A 21,267-nucleotide genomic window follows, 5' to 3' on the forward strand; every position below is an offset into this window, starting at 1 on the left:
TCCTTCCACACCCCCACTTCCAAGCCTCCACCACATCCTCCGACTTCATCCAGGTACCCAAGATACTACGGTTACTGAGCTGGGGCGAGGAATACCCCGGGGTTCTTCTTGGGCTCCTGACTCAACTTAGGATGTAAAGCTTGGAGATCAAAGAGGGGAACTTCCGTCTTCAACCACTTCCATGAATGTGAGACTAATTAACACCATCGGGTCTGCCTAGAGGTCTGAGCCAAGGACGCGATGCGGGCGACTGACCCTAAACATGTGAAGACGTGATTACCTTCACACACGCGCGCGTGCGCGCACACACACAGAAATGCAGCAAAGGAGCTCCTTTCCCCAAACGAAACGAGCTCCTCCCTGCTGCTGGGAAATTGCAATGAGGCTCAATGTGCGTAAGCGTTTCCTCACCTGATTAATAGATACAAAAGACAGGTGTTTATGGGCGGCAGGAAGAGCAGGAGAATAAGTAGAAGCATAGACAGGTTCCTACAGAGCAAAGCAAGAGGATTAGAGGTGGAAAGAGGAGATTTATCAGAGTGGGGCAGGGAGGGGGACAGACGAAAACAAGGATTTCTCTAACAGAAAGATAACGAACTCATTGCAATTTCAATTCTCTTTCCAAGAGAGCCCTTCCTATTTGTTTATTTCTTTGAGGATGTGAAACTAAATCCCCACACAAGCACCATAAATAGACCCCAGTCAGTTCTGGGCAGTAACTGAGTTCCTGGTGAGATTGCTGCAATTTACAAAAGCTATTCAGTTACAGAAAGGGGGGCCCAGACTTCCATGGACAGTTTTAACTTTGTAACAGAAAACATTTACTTTAAAGCTTTTAAAGTTTTTTTCATTATAGGAGTGAAACCAAGTTTAAGGAAACAGGATAGCTCTCCACTCTGGATAAAGCAGCATCTCGCCTCGGAATAAGAAAACCAGACAGAGAGGAGCCCCAAAGGGAGCTGTCAAGGAGGAGAGCTACACGGGGCGAGGGATGACTCCGGTGTCATCTGGGGGAGACCTACATTAAGAGGCAGGCTTACCCAAAGCAGGTTAGAAATGTCATTATCATCTGAAAATCCTCCTTCTTCCTAAGGTTAAAACAAACGGGAGACATTGCAGAGGCTGGAAGAGTAGGGTTGAGTCAGGACGTCAACACAGTCATGTCAGAGTTTCTGTGCGGGGTCCCAGGAGATGCATGCACATGCCCACACAGCCGGTGGCACGACCCCCAGGGAAACTCAAGCCCGTCAGTTCAGCTGGACACTCCTCTTTAATCTGGAGAGTAACCCCCTCTTGCCCTGGTTCCTTCCATTCACTTCATTCTCTTGAATTGTGATTTGGAATTTCAACAATAGCAGGCAATCGGGACGTGAGTGCGGCAGTGCACCCTCCTAGGAGTTTCAAGGACTTGTTCTGGGGACATCATAGTTCTTAGCTTGATTCACTGACCGGCTACTGCTACTGAGCCACAGTCGGGTATCAAATCCTAACCTGGGACTCAGACAGAGACTTGGGGTTGGAACAGCAAACTCTATACTCTGTATTTCCTGGAAAAAGTCTGAAACACTGGATGATTATCTTGATGGAAGGACATGGGAGTTGCTGTCTCTGCCTTAATATTGAATAAAGTCAAAATGGGTTGGAGGCGGGGAGGGGAGAGCTCAGTGGCAGGGCATGTGCTTAGCATGCACGAGGTCCTGGGGTCAACCCTCAGGGCCTCTGTTAAAAAATTTTTTTTAATAAAAAAAATAAAATGGGTTAAAAAACGACTTCTAAAAAAAATAGCAATGAAAACATAAAATTATTTTTAAAAATGGGGCTGGAATTTAAAACACTTATTTGGTGAAAATATATATAACTGCAATTTAGTTGGAACAGAGTCTCCTGCCAAATCCTTTCCTTCAAATTTTCTTTCGTATCATTTCTCTCATTCTTGGGACGGGATGAGTTCCTCTGAAGGAAACTGTCCACGGACCTTGCTGAAGTGCACACATTCCCCGCGGTGAGAGCCGGCCGAATCTACAAACCAACCGGTGGTGCCATCTTTAGAACTAACTACGTACACTACAAAAGCAAGAATGTGTCAGTCAGGTTAGCACTGCCCTAGACTAAGCCAAGAATAGGAGGAAGGAAGGAGGGATGGCCAGGCAGAGAGAAAGAACCCAAACTGCTTGCTGCGGGAAGTGACAGAGCCAGCGAGATAAGCGACCAGCACTCTTATGCCCCAAACCATCGATTCGGACTGTGGGGGGTGACTCTGGAAAGCAAGGCCCTGATGCTAAGTTACACGGTCCTTGAGACATGATTGACTTCTTTAGTGGGGAACGGAAAACTCAAACTTGGTTCCCCAAATCTATTTGTGGGCCAAAAGAATGTCTTCTTACCCTATTGGACCCCAAATAGGATGCCAGTTAGAGCACCAAAAGTTTCCTTTGTTTGTGGACAACCCTTTGATGAAACAAAAATAGTTTTAGATTTTCAAGACATCCTTTTCATTTTTTAAAAAATGTGGCTACGTGACAATCTGTAATCACTTGCGTGGCTCACATGATGTTTTTATGGGATAGCACAGACTCTCACGGGGGACGGGATTTCTATTGTGTCCTGTCCCCATTTCCTGCCTCCTCTGCATCCTCACAGGCTGAAACCATTAGGCCTCTGCTTACCATACACAAAAGCTTGTAAAATGTTGGGTAACCACAGATATGTGTCTTTGATGAATTCAGAAATGGTGCAGGAAGTGATGACCTGACTGTAAGTCTGGCTCCCTTCCCTCGGGGGAAAAGATGGAAGGTTCCAGAGCTTGCTCCCCTGGCGTGATCCAGCCCGGGATCTGCCCGCACCACGTGTCGTGAATGCCCGTCCTTGTGCAGAGCAGCATTCCGACACCCAGCAAGCCCTGGCCATGTCTCAAGCACCCCTCAGCTGTCTGAGGACTGTCTTAAGGCAGAACAGGTTCAAGGCGCCTCACTGACCCCATCTGAGCGCAATGAAGAGGTGACTGAAATACACTGGCCGCCCTTGGGAAGACACGAAGCCAAGGGCTTAGCAGAGGCCACGTGAAAACCACGTGACCTCAACAGAACTTGCGACTTCCCAATTCCTGCTACAAAAGCCGAAATAGATCGGCTTATTTTAACTTCAAAGAGCTTACTGTCTTGGGCCAAAGTGAAGTAGGTCACAAGTGGGAGCGGGAAGGGTGAGTTCAATGTTGCCACAAAGTCTGCGGCGTCCAGGAGCCTGAGACGTCGCTCAGGCCAGCACTTCTGCTGATGGAGGTCCCACCCCAGGGGCAACGCAGTCACCTTCTCCCAGCTCGTGCCTCCTAACGCCAGCCTCGTGTTAAGGCAGTTCTGATCTTATCCGCTGCTCAGAGCCACCCGGTTCTCACAGCCTCAGGTGATCCGTGTCTCCTAAGCGGGGAGTGCACTGTAAGTCCGTCCCACCACTCCCGAGGATCAGTCTGGCTTTGTGCTTCGCACTTTCACTCTTCCCTGCCCACAGGGGATTGCCAGCTGCTGGGGCAGGTTTCTTTGTATCTTTCAAAATGACCAAGCGGTAAGCGCTAAAGTTACTTGTGAACCAATGTCAAGACCCTTTTAAATAAAGTTTATGGGAAATGGGGCTAAATTATTCGAGGGGCCCAGTTTTCTTTCACTTTAGAATTTAACTCTTGAAATCAAAATTTCACACGTACACTCTTTCATATCCAAGTATATTTGAGAACTTTACAAACACCTGAGAATTAAATGTCTTCAGTCCTTATCTCTAACGTCATGTATGTCTCAAAAAATAAATTCAAACTGCTGTTCCAATGTAACCTATGACAGTACAGAAGTACCACCCACAAAGTGTCCACACTCCCTCCTCACAGCCCTACGGGCACATCCCCTTTTCATGTAAGTTTCTCAATGCACGGCGGTCACACACATCTCTCTCTTCCGCAGATGCTTACTGAATTGTTTTAGAACTAGAAGGGGCCCAGGGGATCACCTGGTTGGGAGCATTTTTTTTTTTCCTTTTGGTTTGAAGACTTTTGAGCCTAGAAGCAGGCCAGGATGTGTCCTAGCATCCACTCTGCCGCCAGCCAGCAAGTGCATTTGCCACCACGGTCAAGGGGCAGGAAAGTCACCATAGGCTTTGAGAGTGTGCACTAACCAGTCAAAAGCTGGTCATCGTTACATTAGCAATTTAACAACTCATCAATACCCTGGCATCCAAAAGGCTTGCCAGAATTGGTAACAACGTATTACTTAATTTTCTTGAAACCTGTAACATCTTTACTGCACTTCCTCAAAAAAAGGCATACCTGCTCATGGGGAAACATGCCTTCAATTATTAAATAAGTGCTCGCTGACCACAATGATGTCCTTGTCTTGTGTCCTCATGTTTTAAATCTCGGCAGAGGACTGTTAAGCCCATATTTTACATGCAACTTACAAACGGGCAGGGGTCAATTGCAGTTTTTCATTAGAAAGGCTGTTATAACATCGTGACAAGGTTATTATGACATTGTAAAGTCAGACTTCATTAAAAAAGGTTTTAAGTCAAAGTAAAAGTGCACACTTCCAAAGCGAGGAAGTGCTTGCCCAGGCATTTCGCGTGTGGTGCTGTTCCCGGTTCTGCGACATCCCAAGGCTCCACCTGGTGATCAGCTGAAGCCGCTGTGGGACAGACTTTAAGTGGGGACCCTAATGTCAAGGGAGGGCTGACACTTCACCGGGTCGTTCAGCCATGCATGCTTGCCGAGGTCACACACTCCCAAGCGTGGTGTTAGTTACGGTGCTTTGTCCTAGCGGGGGCAACATTACCTTCTTCTTGAGAGACTGTTCCGTCTCCTGGATGCACAGGCCGCTGGTGACCGACGCCTTCCCATACTCCTGCTTTCTGGTCAGTCTGTTTCTCCAGTCTTCCTCTCCACTCTTCTTCAACAGTGCTAACCTACGGGGAGGGCATGCCGACCAAGATGAGATCAGCCCCAACTCTCGCTTGTAACAGAACCACAATTCAGATAAGTCAGAGCCCTTTGGCTAATAAATGACCCCAGCTGCCTAATTTTAACCTTTCTGAGTGTCATTTATTCTGAAGAAAGTATATCTGGAAAAGTAATACAGATCATTATACGACATAGGTTGCATTACATGGATGACTGCATTTTCTCAGGGGGCCCCAAAAGTCTTAAAGTTAGTTGAAATGCAAAGCTGAAATCTGACTTGCCAGATAAAAGAGGCAACATCATTCTACCAAAGAATAACTCTGTTTTTCACTTGCCTTTGGGCTGAGAGCATGAAAGAGATAAAAGTAAACGTCCCCAGAGAAAAATGTCTTCTAGTGACCCCTTCCGGTCATTTGATGACTTAACATTTAACCAAAGCAGGATAGGATTTACTTGCAGAAAACATAGCAGAAATGGGTTTAGAATTTTAAAGCTATAAAACACTGACGGTCTCTGAATATCATCATTTTAATTACAGGTAAAAGCTGATGTTTAAGATTGTTTCTCTTCCTGTATTCTAAGCTCTGTTCTTTTCCTTTGAATGAGCTCGGTCTTTCCAATCTGTCTTCTTAATACAGAAACTTCTCTACAAACCCATTAAAAAAAATTATCACTTCAACTTTCCCCAGGGGAAAGCTATATACCAAAAAAAAAAAAAAAGAATCTGATTAACTGAAGTTTTTACCTAACCTGCTTTAGTTCAGCTATGGTGTGACTTGATAGAATGCTGCCTGGGTGTTATAATCTGTGAAAGGTTATTCTCGTGGACGTGAGGCTATTTTAGTTAATTACAATGAATGAAGAGGTCCTGGGCATTTAAGTTGGGCAAACACAGGGATGATAAAAGGCTCAAAAAGGATGATCATTGAACTCATTGGAGCTGGTGCCCAAACAACGCAAAGATCAGGGCAAAAAAATGCTTAGACCCCTTTCTCTGGCCGCTGATCCTGGTGGGCTGGGTCTTTTAAACATTCATGAAGGCACATCCATAAGGAGTGTATTTTTCAGCAATGTATCAGTGGTAGTTTGACTGGTTAACTCCTCAGGTGACCTGGTCTCCTCTTCTTATTGGTCATAATGGGAACTGAACTAGACGTTCTCTGAGGGCCCTTCTCCAGAGTGTCCTGACTTCATCAAACATCTGAATTGGAGACGGGATGAAATACATCATAGTCCCCAATAAAAGTTTAGCTAAGCCAATAAGAAAGCAAACTTTGCAGCACTTAAGAATCCACGTACATCTACAAATTCGCACATTGCATCAGAGTGTGCACTTGTCTGTTCATTCACTCAAATAATGGAAAGTCAGGTACGAATAACTCCCCAAGGGGTGACAGTGGCTTCAGACTCTGGACCCATCCCCTTACCAGTCTCTTTCTTTTCCTTCCCTTCTTTTCTGCTCTGTGACAGCACATAAGACCCAAATGTCCATTCTCCAAAACTAGTATCATGCTGCCTCATTTATCTGTGATACTGTGGTTTACAATAAATATATATTTGGTCTTTGTCACCTTTCCTGGCACAGAGCTCCTAAACCTTTTGGAATTTTCTAAATGATGAGAGTGATGAAGGTGTCTTATCTGAACAAGGTGACTTTTGGAAGCACCTAAGGATGGGGGCTGGATGCCAGGGGAATCAACAGGAACTTTCAGTCCCAACCCCTGATCTCCAGGGAGGAGAAGGGAGCTGGAGATTAATCAAATCACTGGGCATTGGTGATTAAACTCAATCATGCCTGTGTAAAGGAACCTCTTAAAAAAAAAAAAAACCCAAAGGACACAGTTCAGGGAGTTCTTGGGCTGGTGAACTCGTGGAGATTTGGGGAGACTGGCGCACCTGGAGAGGGCATGAAACCTTCACAGCCCTTCCTCATACTTCACCCTGTTCTTCTCTTCTGTCTGGCTGTTTCTGACTTATATGCTTTTATAGGAAACTTGAGATCTTGTAAGTAAAAGCATTTCTCTGAGTTCTGTGAGCCACTCTTGCAAATTAATTGAATCCGAGGAGAAAGTTGTTGGAACCTGCCATCTATAGCCAGTTGGTAGATCAGAGGCACAAGTACCAACCTGGACTTGTAACTGGTATCTGAAGAACTGTGGAAAGTCCTGTAGGATTGAGCCCTTAACCTGTGGGAGCTGACGCTGTCCCCAAGTAAGACAGCGCCGGAATTAGATGGAGCTGTAGGACACCTGGCTGGTGTCGTCGGAGAATTGCTTGATGGTGGGGGAAAAACTCACACTGAAAATCAGAGTCAGAATCTTACATCTAAGACAGACCCCACTTGGTTTCATTCAGCCCTAAATTCTATAATCTGTGACACTGACAATACTCTGCATGCTGCCAGGGCTAGTTCATGTACTTGGAAACAAATTCTAAGTTCCTTTAAGTGTTTCCATGTGAATGTCAGATTATATAAGGACCATGATTTATCTTTCCTCCAAGTATTCTGAATGAGTCAGTTTCATTCTAACAGGAAAAAAATAATTGAATACAATCAGAGCCTGAAAAGAATTAGTATTTGTTTGCTGCAGGAGAGCTTTCGAAGCATCTAGAAAGTAGACTTTCAAAAAGTAAGTGAGCCAGTGCTTGGACACCCAAAGGAAGAAGTGCTTCCGATCCATCCTCCTGTGAACGGAGACTTGTTCATCTCGTTGATATTCTCCTGACAAACCGGTTTCAGAACCAGCTCTGTCTTTTACCTCACCCTTGACCTAGACTGGTAGTTACTCATTTGGGCTGTCTACCTTTTTAGAATCATATTTGATTCCAAATGATTTGGGGGAAATTTTAAAAATCAAACACAGCCTCGTGAGTGGGGTTTATGAAAAAATAATGGGCTACAGTCTTTAAGAATATTCTCAAAAATCAGCTCCCTGAAGTCTAGAGCAGTGACACCTTCATCTAAATAATCACGTGACTGCCCTGGTGGCTGGCTGCTTGGAGGAATGGAAAACTGACCTAGAAAAAGGCAGAGTGTGGATCTGTAATCATGTTATGGTCCACCTTGTACTCTGCTGACCTGCACAGCAACCTCCAAGAAACCGGACAGCGTTATTCCCAATGAGACAGACAAGGCAGGGTGCACATCCAGGCCAGTGTCATGCACTGTGGTCACGCTGTGTGTCAGTGGGACAGGGAGCTATGAGGCCACCCCGGGCACTTCCTGCCCCCCTCCCAGCGTCCTGGCTTATTTCATTAGTTATCCGTTAGCTGACCAGGAGCACTTTTGCCCTCATGTTTTAGGAATGGCATCGTATTTTTTTTTAAAATAACTTCCCCCACCCTGGGATGGCCTACAAAGAATTCTTCCATTTCAAAAACCTTGCTTCTAGACGTGCTGGCTGGGTCCTCAGCAGGAACTTCCAAAGATAACAGAGTAACCAAAATAGTATGGAAGAAACTGTGCTTCAATTGAGCTCAGATGGTATTGAAACCCAGCCCTGGCCTGCAGAGTGTGACGGAAAACTTAAACATAGCACGTGCTGAAACGTACACGTATTATTCCTGCCCCTTTAGATTTCTGACTTGGTGTTCAACCAGCTGAGGAGGCAGGAGATCTTTCCAAATGCCTTCTCTTCTGCAACCTCAGGACCCTCCTGACTCTCTGCAGACCGCCTTGCGCAGCAGAGGGCGGGGGAGCCAACGTCTGGTCCTGCATGTAATATAAATTACTGCCTATGCAATTCAAACAACTGTCAGCGCTTTTAACACCTGCCAAGTCCAAGTGCTATTTGCAGGGCTCTGATGTTGAAAGCCTGGGCATCTGCTTAGTCTGAGGCTGAGAACCAGTGAGGGGTTGTTCACCCTCAGGCATTATTCACCCCTAGGCCGGGCCCGGGGCCACCACATTGTGTGCCTGCCAGGCCACTGGGGAAATGGTACCCCTCCAGCCACAGCCTACACTTTTCCAACAGGGGTTGCTGGCCCAAGGCGGGTGGTTACAGCTGCACTGATTTGGGGGCCCTGCTTGAGGACAGCAAGTTCTGCAGGCTCACGGCAGTCAGGGCTGGGCCAAATACGGGGCAGGCAAACTGCATTCCCCCAAGTTTCAGTACATTTTTTTTGTTCCTCCTTTAAAAATGTCCCCTCATTTCAGAGAATCCCAGGCATCACACAGATATGGCTGAACAGCACTTAGGATTACGACTTCGACTGGATCTTGGCCTTGGCTGGTTTGTAGGCTGGAGGAATGCACCAAACATCTTTCAAATGATGACAGGTCAAAGATCAGAAAAAGAGGCAGCAAAGGAGAAAGACACCTCTGTCCCTAATTCCTCCATTAAGAAAAAGGCCCTCTAGTGGCTGAAGTCTCCCAGCTGCAAGTAAGAGCCTGGAGTCTGGCTGAGTGGATGGTGGGGCTGGCAGGGAACACGGCTGGACCCCAGCCTGGCCCTTTAAGAGAGGCTGGCTGAGGCATGGCGGCTTCTTCAAAATTCCTGGGAGTTCAAGCACATCCTTAGGCTCTTTTGCCTTTTTTTGTAATCTTCTCCCCCAAAATGAAAGCTCAGATGCTGTTATTTCAATAACTGCGGAAGTGAGATCTAAAAGCTTAATATACTTCTAGAGGTTTTATCCCTAAGTAACAGAAAATGTATTTCATTTACCGGGCTCCTCAAAGAAGCTCCCCACAAGAGACAATTTAAACCTAAATCATGTAGGCAGTTAGGAAACAGTGGTTTTACCAATCCAGTGGGAAAAGCAGATTGCATCCTAAATTTTGGGCCAGTTATGATTCAAACTTGACATTCCAGATGTCAGAAAAGGGGAAAAAAGAAAAGGATCTTTCAGATGTTTCCCTGAGCGTCAAACATGTTCTCCAAGAGGCATGGATGGAGGATTCCCTATAATATCTCAGTTGCTACACTTGTTTAAGACTTAGTTTTTATCTACGGAAGGGGGACAATATTGGCTGTCTGCAGCACTGAGTGAGGAAGTACAGGGGAAATGCTGTGGGCAGTAGAGGACCCTCGGGGACCCTCAGCGTGGAGGGCTTAACAGACTCAAGTCCAGAGCAGGAGGCAGATGGACGACGTCAAGAAGGCGACATCGCATCCCAGGTGGTGGCTGTCAGAAGACATGATGAAAGAAACTGACATAAAGTCCAGTCTCTACTTGTTAAGAATCTAAAACATGGACGTGATATGTGAAACCAGCCACACCAAGAACATGTGAATTGAGAGAATCAGTATTGGAGGAGAGTGGAATCTGCCTAGCACTGCTGTCCAGCTAGGATTTCTGTCCTCTAACCAGTTTCTCCTGGTGAGAACACACAAATTAGATGTTAGAACACTCATCTGAACACAGGATGCACTGCCACATGTACCGAGGGGAAGAGCTAAAGCCCCGCCCCTGGGGTGGGTTCTGTTCACCGGAGTCAAACCTCTCCTTTGGTGAAACGAGGCAGTCAGAGGAATCAGAATGAGGTTTTAAAGTTCAATTTTATATATCTCCTCAAAAAAGCAAAGCCCAAATAAATAAGCAATGAGCATTCTTATTTGAAATAGTCAAGCTTCAGGATTTTATTTTAAAAGAAGGAAGGAATCTGAGCCCCCCTCCCCCACTTAGGGAAAAGCTATGGATGGACTGTAAAAGTATGTAGCTTTTAGCTTTGTGATTTCAGCAAATACAAACACAAGAACTACTGAGTAAGGGGGAAAAGATCTCTGGCAACAGATTGTGTCTTAGCAGAATTAATTACAAACATAGATGCTAAATAAAATGTCCCTCATCCTTTTTTAAACGTATAGTTTAACAGATAAACTGAACAGCTGTGGTTCTGGGCAGACTGAGGTCAGGGGTCCCTTGGATCTGTGAGAAACACTGTCTCCCAACAGTCAGAAGACCTGTGTGTACAGAGTCAGATTTGAACGCCCTTCCAGGATGTTCACAGCAAACTCACACCCATTCTTCACCTCCTCAGACAATCCACGGAGCCCAGGTTAGGAAGTTGTACCTTTATAGCATCTCATGTTTTTTAAAAAAATTAGAATTTTACGGTGGGATCAAAACTGCTTTCAGAAAGATAGAAACTAAAATTCACTAAAAACAGGCAAGTGAACCAAGAACGGCTGCAGGGCGGACAGACACAAAACGTCTTCATTCTGGCCCGAGAGACAGAATATACCCAGAGATGGGGAATCTCTTGAAAAGCCTTTGAGAAAAAGGGAGTAATTAGTATTTTCTGTTGGAATTTTATCCCAGGAATGTTTTCTGATGTATAAAACATCAGAATTTGTGTATAAGTGATATTTATCTTTGATTCCCTTAAATGCTATCTCTTCTTTCTCGTCTAATCAGTTGTCAACAGGTGAGTCTCTGGAGGATGTGGAGAAAAGGGAGCCCTCCTATGCTGTAGGTGGGAAAGTAGGTTGGTACATCTACTATGGAAAATAGTATGAAGTTTCCTTAAAAAACTAAAAATAGAACTACTCTATGACCCAGCAATCCCACTTCTGGGCATATATCCAGAAAAGATGAAAACTCTAACTCAAAAAGATACATACACCCCAATGTTTACAGCAGCACTATTTACAACAGCCAAGATAACGAAGCAACCTAAATGCCCATCGACAGATGATTGGATAAAGCAGATGTGATGTACATATATGTATGGAATGTGTAATGGAATACTACTCAGCCATGAAAAGAATGAAATAATGCCACTTACAGCAACATGGATGGACCTAGAGATTATCATACTAAGTGAAGTAAGTCAGAGAAAGACAAATATATATCATCACTTATATGTGGAACCTTAAAAAGTGGCACAAATGAACTTATTTAGAAAATAGAAACAGACTCACAGACATAGAAAACAAACTTACAGTTACCAAAGGGGAAAGTGAGGGGAGGGATAAATTAGGAGTTTGGGATTAGTAGATACACACCACTGTATATCAAATAAACAACAAAGATTCACTGTATAGCACAGGGAACTATACTCATTATTTTATAATAACCTATCATGGAAAAGAATCTGAAAAAAATATAACTGAATCACTCTGCTGTACACCTGAAACTAACACAGTATTGTAAACCAACTATACTTCAATTTAAAAAAAGTTGGGTCTCTGGGATCAGCCCTCTTTGAGCTGGGTTTCCGTGGAGGAGGACTTCATGCCAGAATAGGCCAAACAGCTTCCCTGATTCAAGCATCACTTCTACTTAGCCCCTCCCTTCATCTCCAGCACCTGTACCTCCTCAGTCTGGTACAACTGTGTACTATGAATTTTAAATAAGCAAAAGCGGGGAAAAAAAAAGCTTTAATAGTCTTCTTGATTTGTTGGTTGAAAAAGTCTCCATCTATTTAATATTTTATGAGTATTATTCAAAAGTTTGGCTTGAAAAACTGAATGAAGAGTTTTCATCGCAGTTTGATGCATCATTTTACGTAGCTGGAAATGGACTTAGATGAAAAACAGGAGAGGTCAGTGCCAGGCAGTGCAAGAAAACTCCTGAATGGTAGAGGTAACTCAGGAGGGGTCCAGGTGAGTGAAGCCATGAAGAACAAGCGGGAAGAATTCTGCCAGTCAAACTGGGAAACTGACAAGAACTGTCTTCACCCAGGCTTCCTGTCACTTACATTTCTGCTAAAGGCTGACAAGGAAAATACAACCCCAGATATTTCACTCTGATTCTTTGTCTCTGTCCCCTTTAAGTACAGCCTCTCAATCCTCCATTATTTTTTGAATGAAATGAGGTTACAGTGTTATTTAATACTCAAATGTAGTCTTTCATAGCTATTACCCGATATGAAATTTCTAAATGCAGTGCAGAAAAGTCATCCATTTTACTTTTCATAAAATAAACAAAATTTAGATTTGAATCCCAAGGACTTACATCCTAAATAAGAATTTATCTCCATTCCCTCTACACATATTTCACCTAGGCAGTTGTGTGTGCAGCTGCATCCAATTTCAAGCCAGGTGTATCTGAAGGGGAAAGAGCTAAGATCCCTGCCCCCATCACTGGCTGGTCAAAGAACGTAGTATAAAAAAGAATACAAGTGGCTGGTAGCACACATCCTTAGCATGCACGGGGTCCTGGGTTCCATCCCCAGTACCTCCATTAAAAAAAATTAACTTAAAATGGATCATAGACTTGAGTGTAAGAGCCAAGCTTATATATAAAACCTCTAAAAGAAAACATAGGAGAAAAGCTAGTGACCTTGGATTTCACAAAAATTTCTTGACCACAGCACAAAAAACAAACTATGAAAGGAAAAACAATCAATTAAAAAAAAAAAAAAAGAAAAGGAAACAGAACCACACACAAAAGCAAGCAGAAGTCTGTTTCTGTTTGTTTCTTCATCTGAATTTTGAACTAGTGTCACCAAACTAGACACCGGGTACACGCAGTTCACTTTCCAACAGCCTGACTTCCCAGCACTCCTCCAGGTGAACAGCACATTGGCTTATGCAGCTGGAGTCATGACTTCATCTCTCTGCCCATTACTCAGCTCTCTCGCTTGTTTTTTTTTTTTTTTTTTCTTTTAAGATATAAGCTCTGCTCCCACCCCCGACCCCCAGTAGAATTCTTGTCAATCACCACGCTCATTTGTTACCTCTCTTTAATGGACATGGTTTTGCTGGGGGAGTCAAGGATGCCCTCCACTGCTGGTACTTTGATCTCTCCAGCTGCAAACATGGCACACGGACTCCTGTGGTGCTTCTCCAGCTGTTCCGAGGGGTCAGGCTGCTTCCAGGACATGGGGGTTGCAGTTTGAGCAACGGTCTTCCCAGCAGCTGCGCCTGTCTGCTCAGAAGTGGGCTCCCCGAACTCTGCTTCTGGGAAGGAAAGGAGCAGCGTCAGCACTTACTCCTCCAAGCAGACATTCTTCAAGCCATTCACCCCGCCGCCGACAATCCCGCACTTGGAGTTCAATCCGTGGGCACATGGCAGGTTACCCAGCCCACCTGGATTCCTGCAAATCTGGGGCATTGCTATACAGTCTCTGGGAAAACCAAACTTCCCAGTGGGTGGCTCCACCCAGTTTTATGACCACTGATCTCTTCCTACGGGCAGGACACAGGAAGTCAGCCTGAACTCTACATGACAGAATGTCTCCACTCCTCCAAAACAATACTTTGACATTTCAAATGTGCTTTACTCAAAAGCCACTACTGTAACTTACGCGCTATCATTTTATGTAAATGCAGAAAGAGAATGAAAGTTCCCGGCAGTACAACTTGCTCGTCTGCATAAGAGAGATGTAAAAGAATCTAAACTGCAGAGACAGGCTTCAAGTTCTTACTCCCTGTGCTTACCCAGCCCCAGACATTCGGAGCCATCAGTTTATAAAAGGGGCCAACAGAGCTGGCAGTTCACAGGGCTCTAACGTGAGTTAGTGTGGCCAAAGCCATCAAAAACCCACATCAAGATGTGCAAAAGTGCTTCAGGTATTTGGATGGTAGAAACACTGATTAGTCCCTGAATGAGTCAGATTCAAGGGGAAGAGAATGCTGGCGAGAGAAGGATTCGCACTGGACTGTCAATCAAACCTGAATACTTATTATAAACTGCCTTCACAATTCAGTTAAAGACAATCACAAACCCCGGCTGCCCATCAAGCAGAAACCAAAGCAACAGTGGTAAGTTACCTCTCAGCGAAAACTTCCTCTTCGTGACACCCTCTAAGTCCACCTTCTCTTCAAAGAGCTGCCTGTGCTTGGAGTCTGGGCTCCCTTGCATGGTGCTTCTTGCAGTGGAAAATTCCTCCATTTCATCACCAAGATGGGCAATGGGAGGGTGAGTGAACTCCAGGCTTCCCTTTCTCGGAACAGTGTACATGGCTTCTTTAGGACTGTCCCCTTCCCGGACTCCGCTAAGGGTGGGGCAGGACGGCTCTGCTTCTGCAAAGGACTCGTACTTTGTAACCCCAACGACTCCACCGGTCAAGACACCCTTGCTTTCCATCTCTTCAAATTCTCTCAACAGTCCTTTGCTCCCACCACCGTCTACCGAAGGCTGCCTGGCTTGGGATTTCAAGATGCTTCTCACTGGAGAGTCTGAATTTTCTATCGAAGACAGAAATTTATGCTCAGTGGCACTGGAGCTATCATCCACTGATGGCTTTGTCCGAAGACTCCCTGCGTACATTGGAGTGACAGCAGATGCCATGGTGGACACAGATGTGTTCACAGGGGGTGAGAAGGGAATGAGCTTCCCACTTTGTACCTGGAAGGAACAGTTCAAAAGGAAAAAGTGGATTTAAAAATACTGCCTATGTAAATCTTGTGTAGATTGACATGGATGGAGAGACGGCATTTAGGGCAGTTTTGCTACTTCTCCTGGTGAGAAAGAGATCCTAGAAATAGCTGTGTAATGCATCTCATTAAAAAAACCAGCTGGGTGAAAAGCAGGTCGTGCATCCTATTTTTTGCCCCAAAATGGACTCAAGTCCAGATCATCTCAGCAATGATGAGAGTAAGAAAAGAGAAACATTTTTGGCATGGCAATCCTCCTTAGGAATGACTTATTACCAAATAATCTACAGGCTGCATGGTTTACAGGGAGATCACCTTCACGACATCACTAACCCCAGACGAACACTGTGCTCCCTTAAGCATATCCGTGCAAACTGGAGCCCGATCACAGGGCACCCACCTGTTCCACCTCTCCAAGCGTGACCGGCTGGGTCTGATAGCGAGCGTTCATCCTCCTCTGTCTCACGTCTAATCTGTTCCGCGTAGAGATCGCTTTGGAGACTGGCTGGGACAGTCTGTTAAACAAGGCCAGCTTCTCCGCGAGGCTCAGAGTGGAGGAATCAGGTTCCCCTGGCTCAGCACAGCCTTCGCCCTCGTTTGCCTGGTCTCTGGCTAACGCCTTCTGCTGAGCAGACGCCTGCAACCTGAAAGGGAGGAAAGGTCACCCACGCACAAGGAGGGAGACGCAAGCCCACCGCTCCCTGTGTGTTAACTGGCTGCAAAGTGTCACCTCAATTGCAACGGGGGCTTATATTTTCCTACCCCTATTTAAGACAGGTGTGGGCAGCTGGTTAGCTATTAACAAGATGGAGCAGAGAAGGGGGGGACCCTCGCATTGACCATGTCACAAAGAGCAGATTTTCTGCTCGGAATTATTTCTGAAAATTGAATTTCCTATGTAAGGAATTAAAGTCAGTTTGGATATACCTTATCTTACAGAGAAGTCGTATTGTTAGTATCAACAACAAATAAAGGCTCAAATAGGAGTCCTTGGCTGTTTCTGATGGTGTATTTAGACATCTCAATGTGTGGTTCAGAAGGTGGTCCTTACATTTTCTTTTATTTTTATTATCCTTTTTAATTGAAGTAGAGTTAATTTACAATGTTGTGTTAGTTTCAGGTGTACAGCATAGTGATTTGGTCATATATATATATATATATGCATATATCTATATTCCTTTTTAAAAACTTCTTTCCCATTATAGTTTATTCCAGTTTAAATAATTAAGAAACAATGCAGTCATTCTATCAACAACTTTATCTCCAACACAAATGCTTTAATTGTAAAAATTCTCTCAGGGGTTTCTACCTATTTCCTAAAAGATACTTAAATCTGAAATTCCTGATAACTTGAAAATGTCAGGAAGGAACCACTGGGCACTGATAAATCCTTCCAACTTATAGGTAGAGGAGAAGGTTCTAGTTACCCGGTCCCTGTGGAGCTTGGAAGGTCTAAGACACGGTACCTTCTGCTACTAGCAAATCTGAGTCTCCAACCCAGTGAAAAGTATATTCTGCCTTGACTCCAATTAATCAGCACTCCACGGCTTGCCCCAGACAAAGGAGCAGTGCCAGTGTTCTGGGGTGCAGTGAGGATGGCAGTAATGCCAGCCTGAGTCCTGGACCTTTCCTGAGCTAGAACTAGGTGTGATGGTGACTCGCTTCTCCAAAGACAGCTCGGCTTCTGGGCGATGCCAGCTTTATTTCTGCACTGTCATTTTACTTCTCTTAATCTTATTTTTAGCCTCTGTGCTTTGGCCCCTAACAGTAAAATAGAGGGAATATTTACATGCCTTAAGGACATAATTTTTAAACACCACATTAAAGTCTAATAGTAAAACATCCAAATTCAGACATTATAAATTGTTATTGTCCCAATCCCCCTAAATAACAGCATTGTGTCTCGATCCCTTAGAAACAGGGTTGTTTTTAACAAGTATTTACGTCTACAACTGTTAAAAAAAACTGAGTGTTATCAGAATTTCAACATTCAAATTAACACCCTATTTTTTGGTTAATCAAGTGCTAGTATTTAAGATGAAGGATGAAAGTTTTTAGGGATGACAACGATTATGAAAAACAGAAACAGCACCAATGGGGTGAGTGTGTTAGTATGATCCGAGTTCCAAGACACGATGGAAGCAGGTGGGCGGAATGCTGTCGCACGCAGCCCTGCGTGAAGGCCCGTGTCTTGCACTGGGACCAGTGCTGCACAGTCCCCGGAGGGACTCACTGCAGACCTGCTTGTCAGACAAGTGACAGGCACTCAGGATCGTGAGACACATCTGCTGCTGTGCACCTGCGCTCAGCGCGGCACGCAGCGACTGCAGTCCAGTACCTGGCGGGCTGCGCGGGGCTCTTAGCTACAGTGACCCTAGGAAGTCTTGCCTTTACGGGGCGGTTGGCCACAGAGCACGGAGCAGGGAGAGGTTCACTTTAAAAGCAATTGCCAAAGATGGAACATTCATAAGGAGAGAGAAGAAAAGAAGCATTAAGGAAAGCACAGTTTTCAATTCAGACACATGAAATCAAAAAGCATTGTAACCAAATCATTGGCTAATTACTTTGGAAAATTCACAAAAGAACTTGAAAGGCAATTAAAAATGTAGAAAATAAGAGACAGAGAGAACCCAAAGCAAATGGAAAAGGATAGGTTTTTTGAGCTTGGAAAGGATTTAGAATATTTCAAATAAGTGTCTTGGTTAAAAAACACACACACACACACCCCTCCAAGCTTAAAAAAAAAAAGAGGAAATTTTAACCACCAGTAAAGTAGTAGATTAAGCCTGTGTTTTAGAAGGTTTTCTGAGCTATTTTTATAAAGATTCAGGGTCCTCATATACTATATAAGCACGACAAAGCACATTCAGTGAGTCTGAACAGGAAACACTTTTGCTTATATTTACTGTTTTGCTCCCAGGGGTGGTTGCTTCTTATTTCACAACAGCCACCCAGATATTAAAAAAAAAACCCAAAAAACAACAAACCTGACTTGCTAAGAGTTCCTAATGAAAACAAGATGTACTTATCAACAAATACACAAAGAAGTGAAGGAAGGGGAGGCCACTGGCCTAACAGCAGGTTCCCAGGCGTGGGCTGTGACACAAAGGCCTTTTGGGATGTGGATGCCTTGAATGAGATGAACTTCATTTTTTCAGGAAGGGTATGTGTGTGCACGTGTGTGTCTAGGGAGGCACAAATACATTAAAAAAAAAAAAACTAATAAAAGTTTTCCTCCAATGGAAGCAGTGATCTCTGAATGAATTACTTTTGGGAAATTCATTCTGAACACATTGAAACACACTGCTCAAAACCAACTTCCTGGGGTGGGGGAGGGGATAGCTCAGTGGTAGACCATGTGCTTAGCATGCACGAGGCTCTGGGTTCAACACCCAGTACCCCCATTTAAAAAAAAAAAGAACTTCCCACAGTTTGTAAAGTTATCAAACTTCCCATTAATTTTTAAAAAATCATGGTGATTATTCAGAAACAAATCAAGAGAACCCTCTTTGCTTTTTGAGATATGTCCTAAAATATTTATGGATGAAATCATATCTGGGGTTTGCCTGAGAATACCGCAGCAGGAAATGCAAAGTGGAGTGGGGGACAGAAGTTGAGCAAGATGGGTCAAGTTGTTGGCTGCTGAAATGGGGTAATGACATGCGGGCTCATTATATTCAACTGTCTACTCTTGTTTTAAATTTTCCATTGTCAAGAGATTAAAAAAAATGCAGAGGCAAAAAAATTGAACAAAATTCCTCTTCGTGCTTTTCTAGGAGATACAATAGGTCATAATTACAAAGTTCAGAGACACCAAGCAAGGAGAACCCTTAAACACCTGCTACTCTGTGGCTTCTAACCGAACCATCTTCTGATCAATCGCCTCATTTTAATTTAAAAGTCTTTCAATCTTTAAAAAGAAGACCTTACAGCCAAGGCCCAGAGGCCCCCAGGGGGACTTACGTGGCTGCAATGACCACCTCCTCGGTGGTGACCGGCTGGGTGTGGGATCTGTCCTGCAGACGCCGCAGCCTCTGCTCCACGGCCGCATTCCTGGGGCGTCGCTTCGGAACGTTCTTCTCATCAAATGATTTTTCCATTTCCTAAGATGGGAAATGTGGGATCCTTATGAACTGGAGGAGAGCAAACTGGGGCAGCAGAATGTCACTACCTTATTCCCCGCAGGACCTCTAGGAGGGACACACCTGAGAGGCAGCGCCACCATCAGCAGTGCACACACGTGCTGGGTGGCTGGCGGGTGGCCGGTGGGCATGCCGGCCACACAGGAGGAGAGAACCACAGGCGGGCCAGCCAGCAAGAGGTGGGCCCAGGGCCCGGTGCGGGAGGCAGGCTGGCCGTGGGGCCTCCCGCAGGAGGGTGACGGCATTTACACTCACACTTAACAGCGCAGCTTACCCTGAAAAGCAGCCTCTTCGCGGCAACGCTCAGCCTGGCTCGCTCATCGACCTTTTCTTCATCTGTAAAAAGTCACAAATAAAAGCTGAACCTCATGAGAAAATGGAGGGAATGTCTCTGAAAAGTTTCCCAAGGCTGACCTGTAAATCCTCTGAATGTAAGAATAGATATACTGAAAACTACATACAACAGGCAATATTTCCCCCTTGGTCGGGGAGCTCACTCCTCTGCTCAGTGACAAGGTCCCCATTTCCACCGCAGTTAACCAAACAGAACTCTCGTCCAGACAGTCATCTTCTACGGGAGTATCCAACTTAAGAATAGATACGGTGGAAGTAAGAATAGATTTTACAGAAGGAATATCTCTTCTTTACTGTTAGTCACAGGAAAGTAACAAGAAAAACCTGCTTCTTTGATTCAAATCAGTTATTTTAATATGGTTCCCCTCACGGCGCTCTCTCTCAAAAACAAGGGAAAGCACGTGTGAAAATCTCAGCAAAGTTCTATTATTTTCAGAGGAAGAAAACCTGCAGAAAAGAAAGGGATACATTCCATAATCTCATTCTCTCTGAAAGCAAAAATCTTATTACCTAAATCTAACCTGGGTGAGACAGTCAAGAAGAAAAGGGCAAAGAGCTGCTTACCGTCGGCAGGTGCCATTTCTGGATGCGAAGTAGACCTAGGAAAGACATCAGGGGAAAAACAACAACAATTAGCTGGTGGGAGTGGACAATCCAAGGAAAGCAGCCAATTAAAAGTAAAAATAAAAATGCAATTAAACTCGCTGAAAGAGTATCTTCCTGGTAGCAATTCTGTTGTGAACACACGTGGACAGCTGTTATCAACACCGTGGGGTACGTGTGCACACAGCCCAGCAAAGTGCTCACCTCGTGGAGACACACCAGGACCGAGGACGACTGATTAAACAAGACCGATAATTTTTGAGACAAACCCTTTCATGTCTGTACACTAGCTTATGGTAAGATAAAAACATTCAACACGCAGGCAGGCATTTATAAAATAAACATAAAACCTCTTAGTTCTTTTCACTGTAAGATCTGGTGGACAGTCAATTTGGAGTCTAGTTTAACAAGGGCATAAAAATTTAAAAACATTCAATGAGCAACATTTCTCACTTCTTATCATCCGAATGCAATTTAAAGCTGTATGCTGTCGTCAGGGTCATGATTCTTTAAAAATACATTTATAGAAACCAAATAAATGGCCCTTATAGCTGAGATGGCAGAATGATGCAGTCATTACTGAATCGCACAAAAACCACCTCAGGACTACCCCTGCGGTAGGAATGCCGGGGGATTTCTGTTCAGCTCCTAGACTAGCGAGCTTCACATACACATGCCTACCTATCCGATTCCTTTCGTTCTGCTGAGGTTACGGGCTGAGTTCTAAATCTCTCAGAAGTCTTTCTACTTTCACCAGGAGAAAAATAGCGTCTTGGTTTCCGGGCCCCTCTCTCCCGTTCCACACTGGTAGGCAAGCCAGCTCCTTCGCTTGGCCTCTCAACCCGTGAGCGGCTTTTAGAACCACAGGGAGAGGGGAGGACAGAAGGGGGGGAGACAGAGAGGGGGGATAAAGCAAAGGTTTATGTATCTCGGGGAGTCAAGGCACAGACACCGCCAAACCCCACCG

The 21,267-nt window shown here is 44.7% G+C and overlaps 1 protein-coding gene across 22 annotated transcripts in view; it reads right to left on the reverse strand.

Moving 5' to 3' along the window:
* Positions 1-21,267, reverse strand: part of SVIL (supervillin) — a 214,933-nt gene that overhangs the window by 38,673 nt on the left and 154,993 nt on the right. For 12 of the 22 annotated variants that reach the window (XM_074358438.1, XM_074358441.1, XM_045519224.2 and 9 more), the window contains 11 exons: positions 20,982-21,152; positions 20,262-20,296; positions 19,618-19,679; positions 19,165-19,304; positions 17,540-17,635; positions 15,602-15,845; positions 14,596-15,172; positions 13,560-13,782; positions 4,812-4,941; positions 1,041-1,088; positions 412-489 (listed from right to left, as the gene is read on the reverse strand). In XM_074358438.1, the coding sequence (XP_074214539.1) occupies positions 412-489; positions 1,041-1,088; positions 4,812-4,941; positions 13,560-13,782; positions 14,596-15,172; positions 15,602-15,845; positions 17,540-17,635; positions 19,165-19,304; positions 19,618-19,679; positions 20,262-20,296; positions 20,982-21,152 (1,804 nt within the window). The remainder of the gene's footprint in view (positions 1-411; positions 490-1,040; positions 1,089-4,811; positions 4,942-13,559; positions 13,783-14,595; positions 15,173-15,601; positions 15,846-17,539; positions 17,636-19,164; positions 19,305-19,617; positions 19,680-20,261; positions 20,297-20,981; positions 21,153-21,267) is intronic. The other 10 variants (XM_045519213.2, XM_045519231.2, XM_045519232.2 and 7 more) reach the window with 7 other exon arrangements.

This window comes from Camelus bactrianus, chromosome 35, assembly GCF_048773025.1.
Source record: "Camelus bactrianus isolate YW-2024 breed Bactrian camel chromosome 35, ASM4877302v1, whole genome shotgun sequence".
Classification (NCBI taxonomy): domain Eukaryota; kingdom Metazoa; phylum Chordata; class Mammalia; order Artiodactyla; family Camelidae; genus Camelus; species Camelus bactrianus.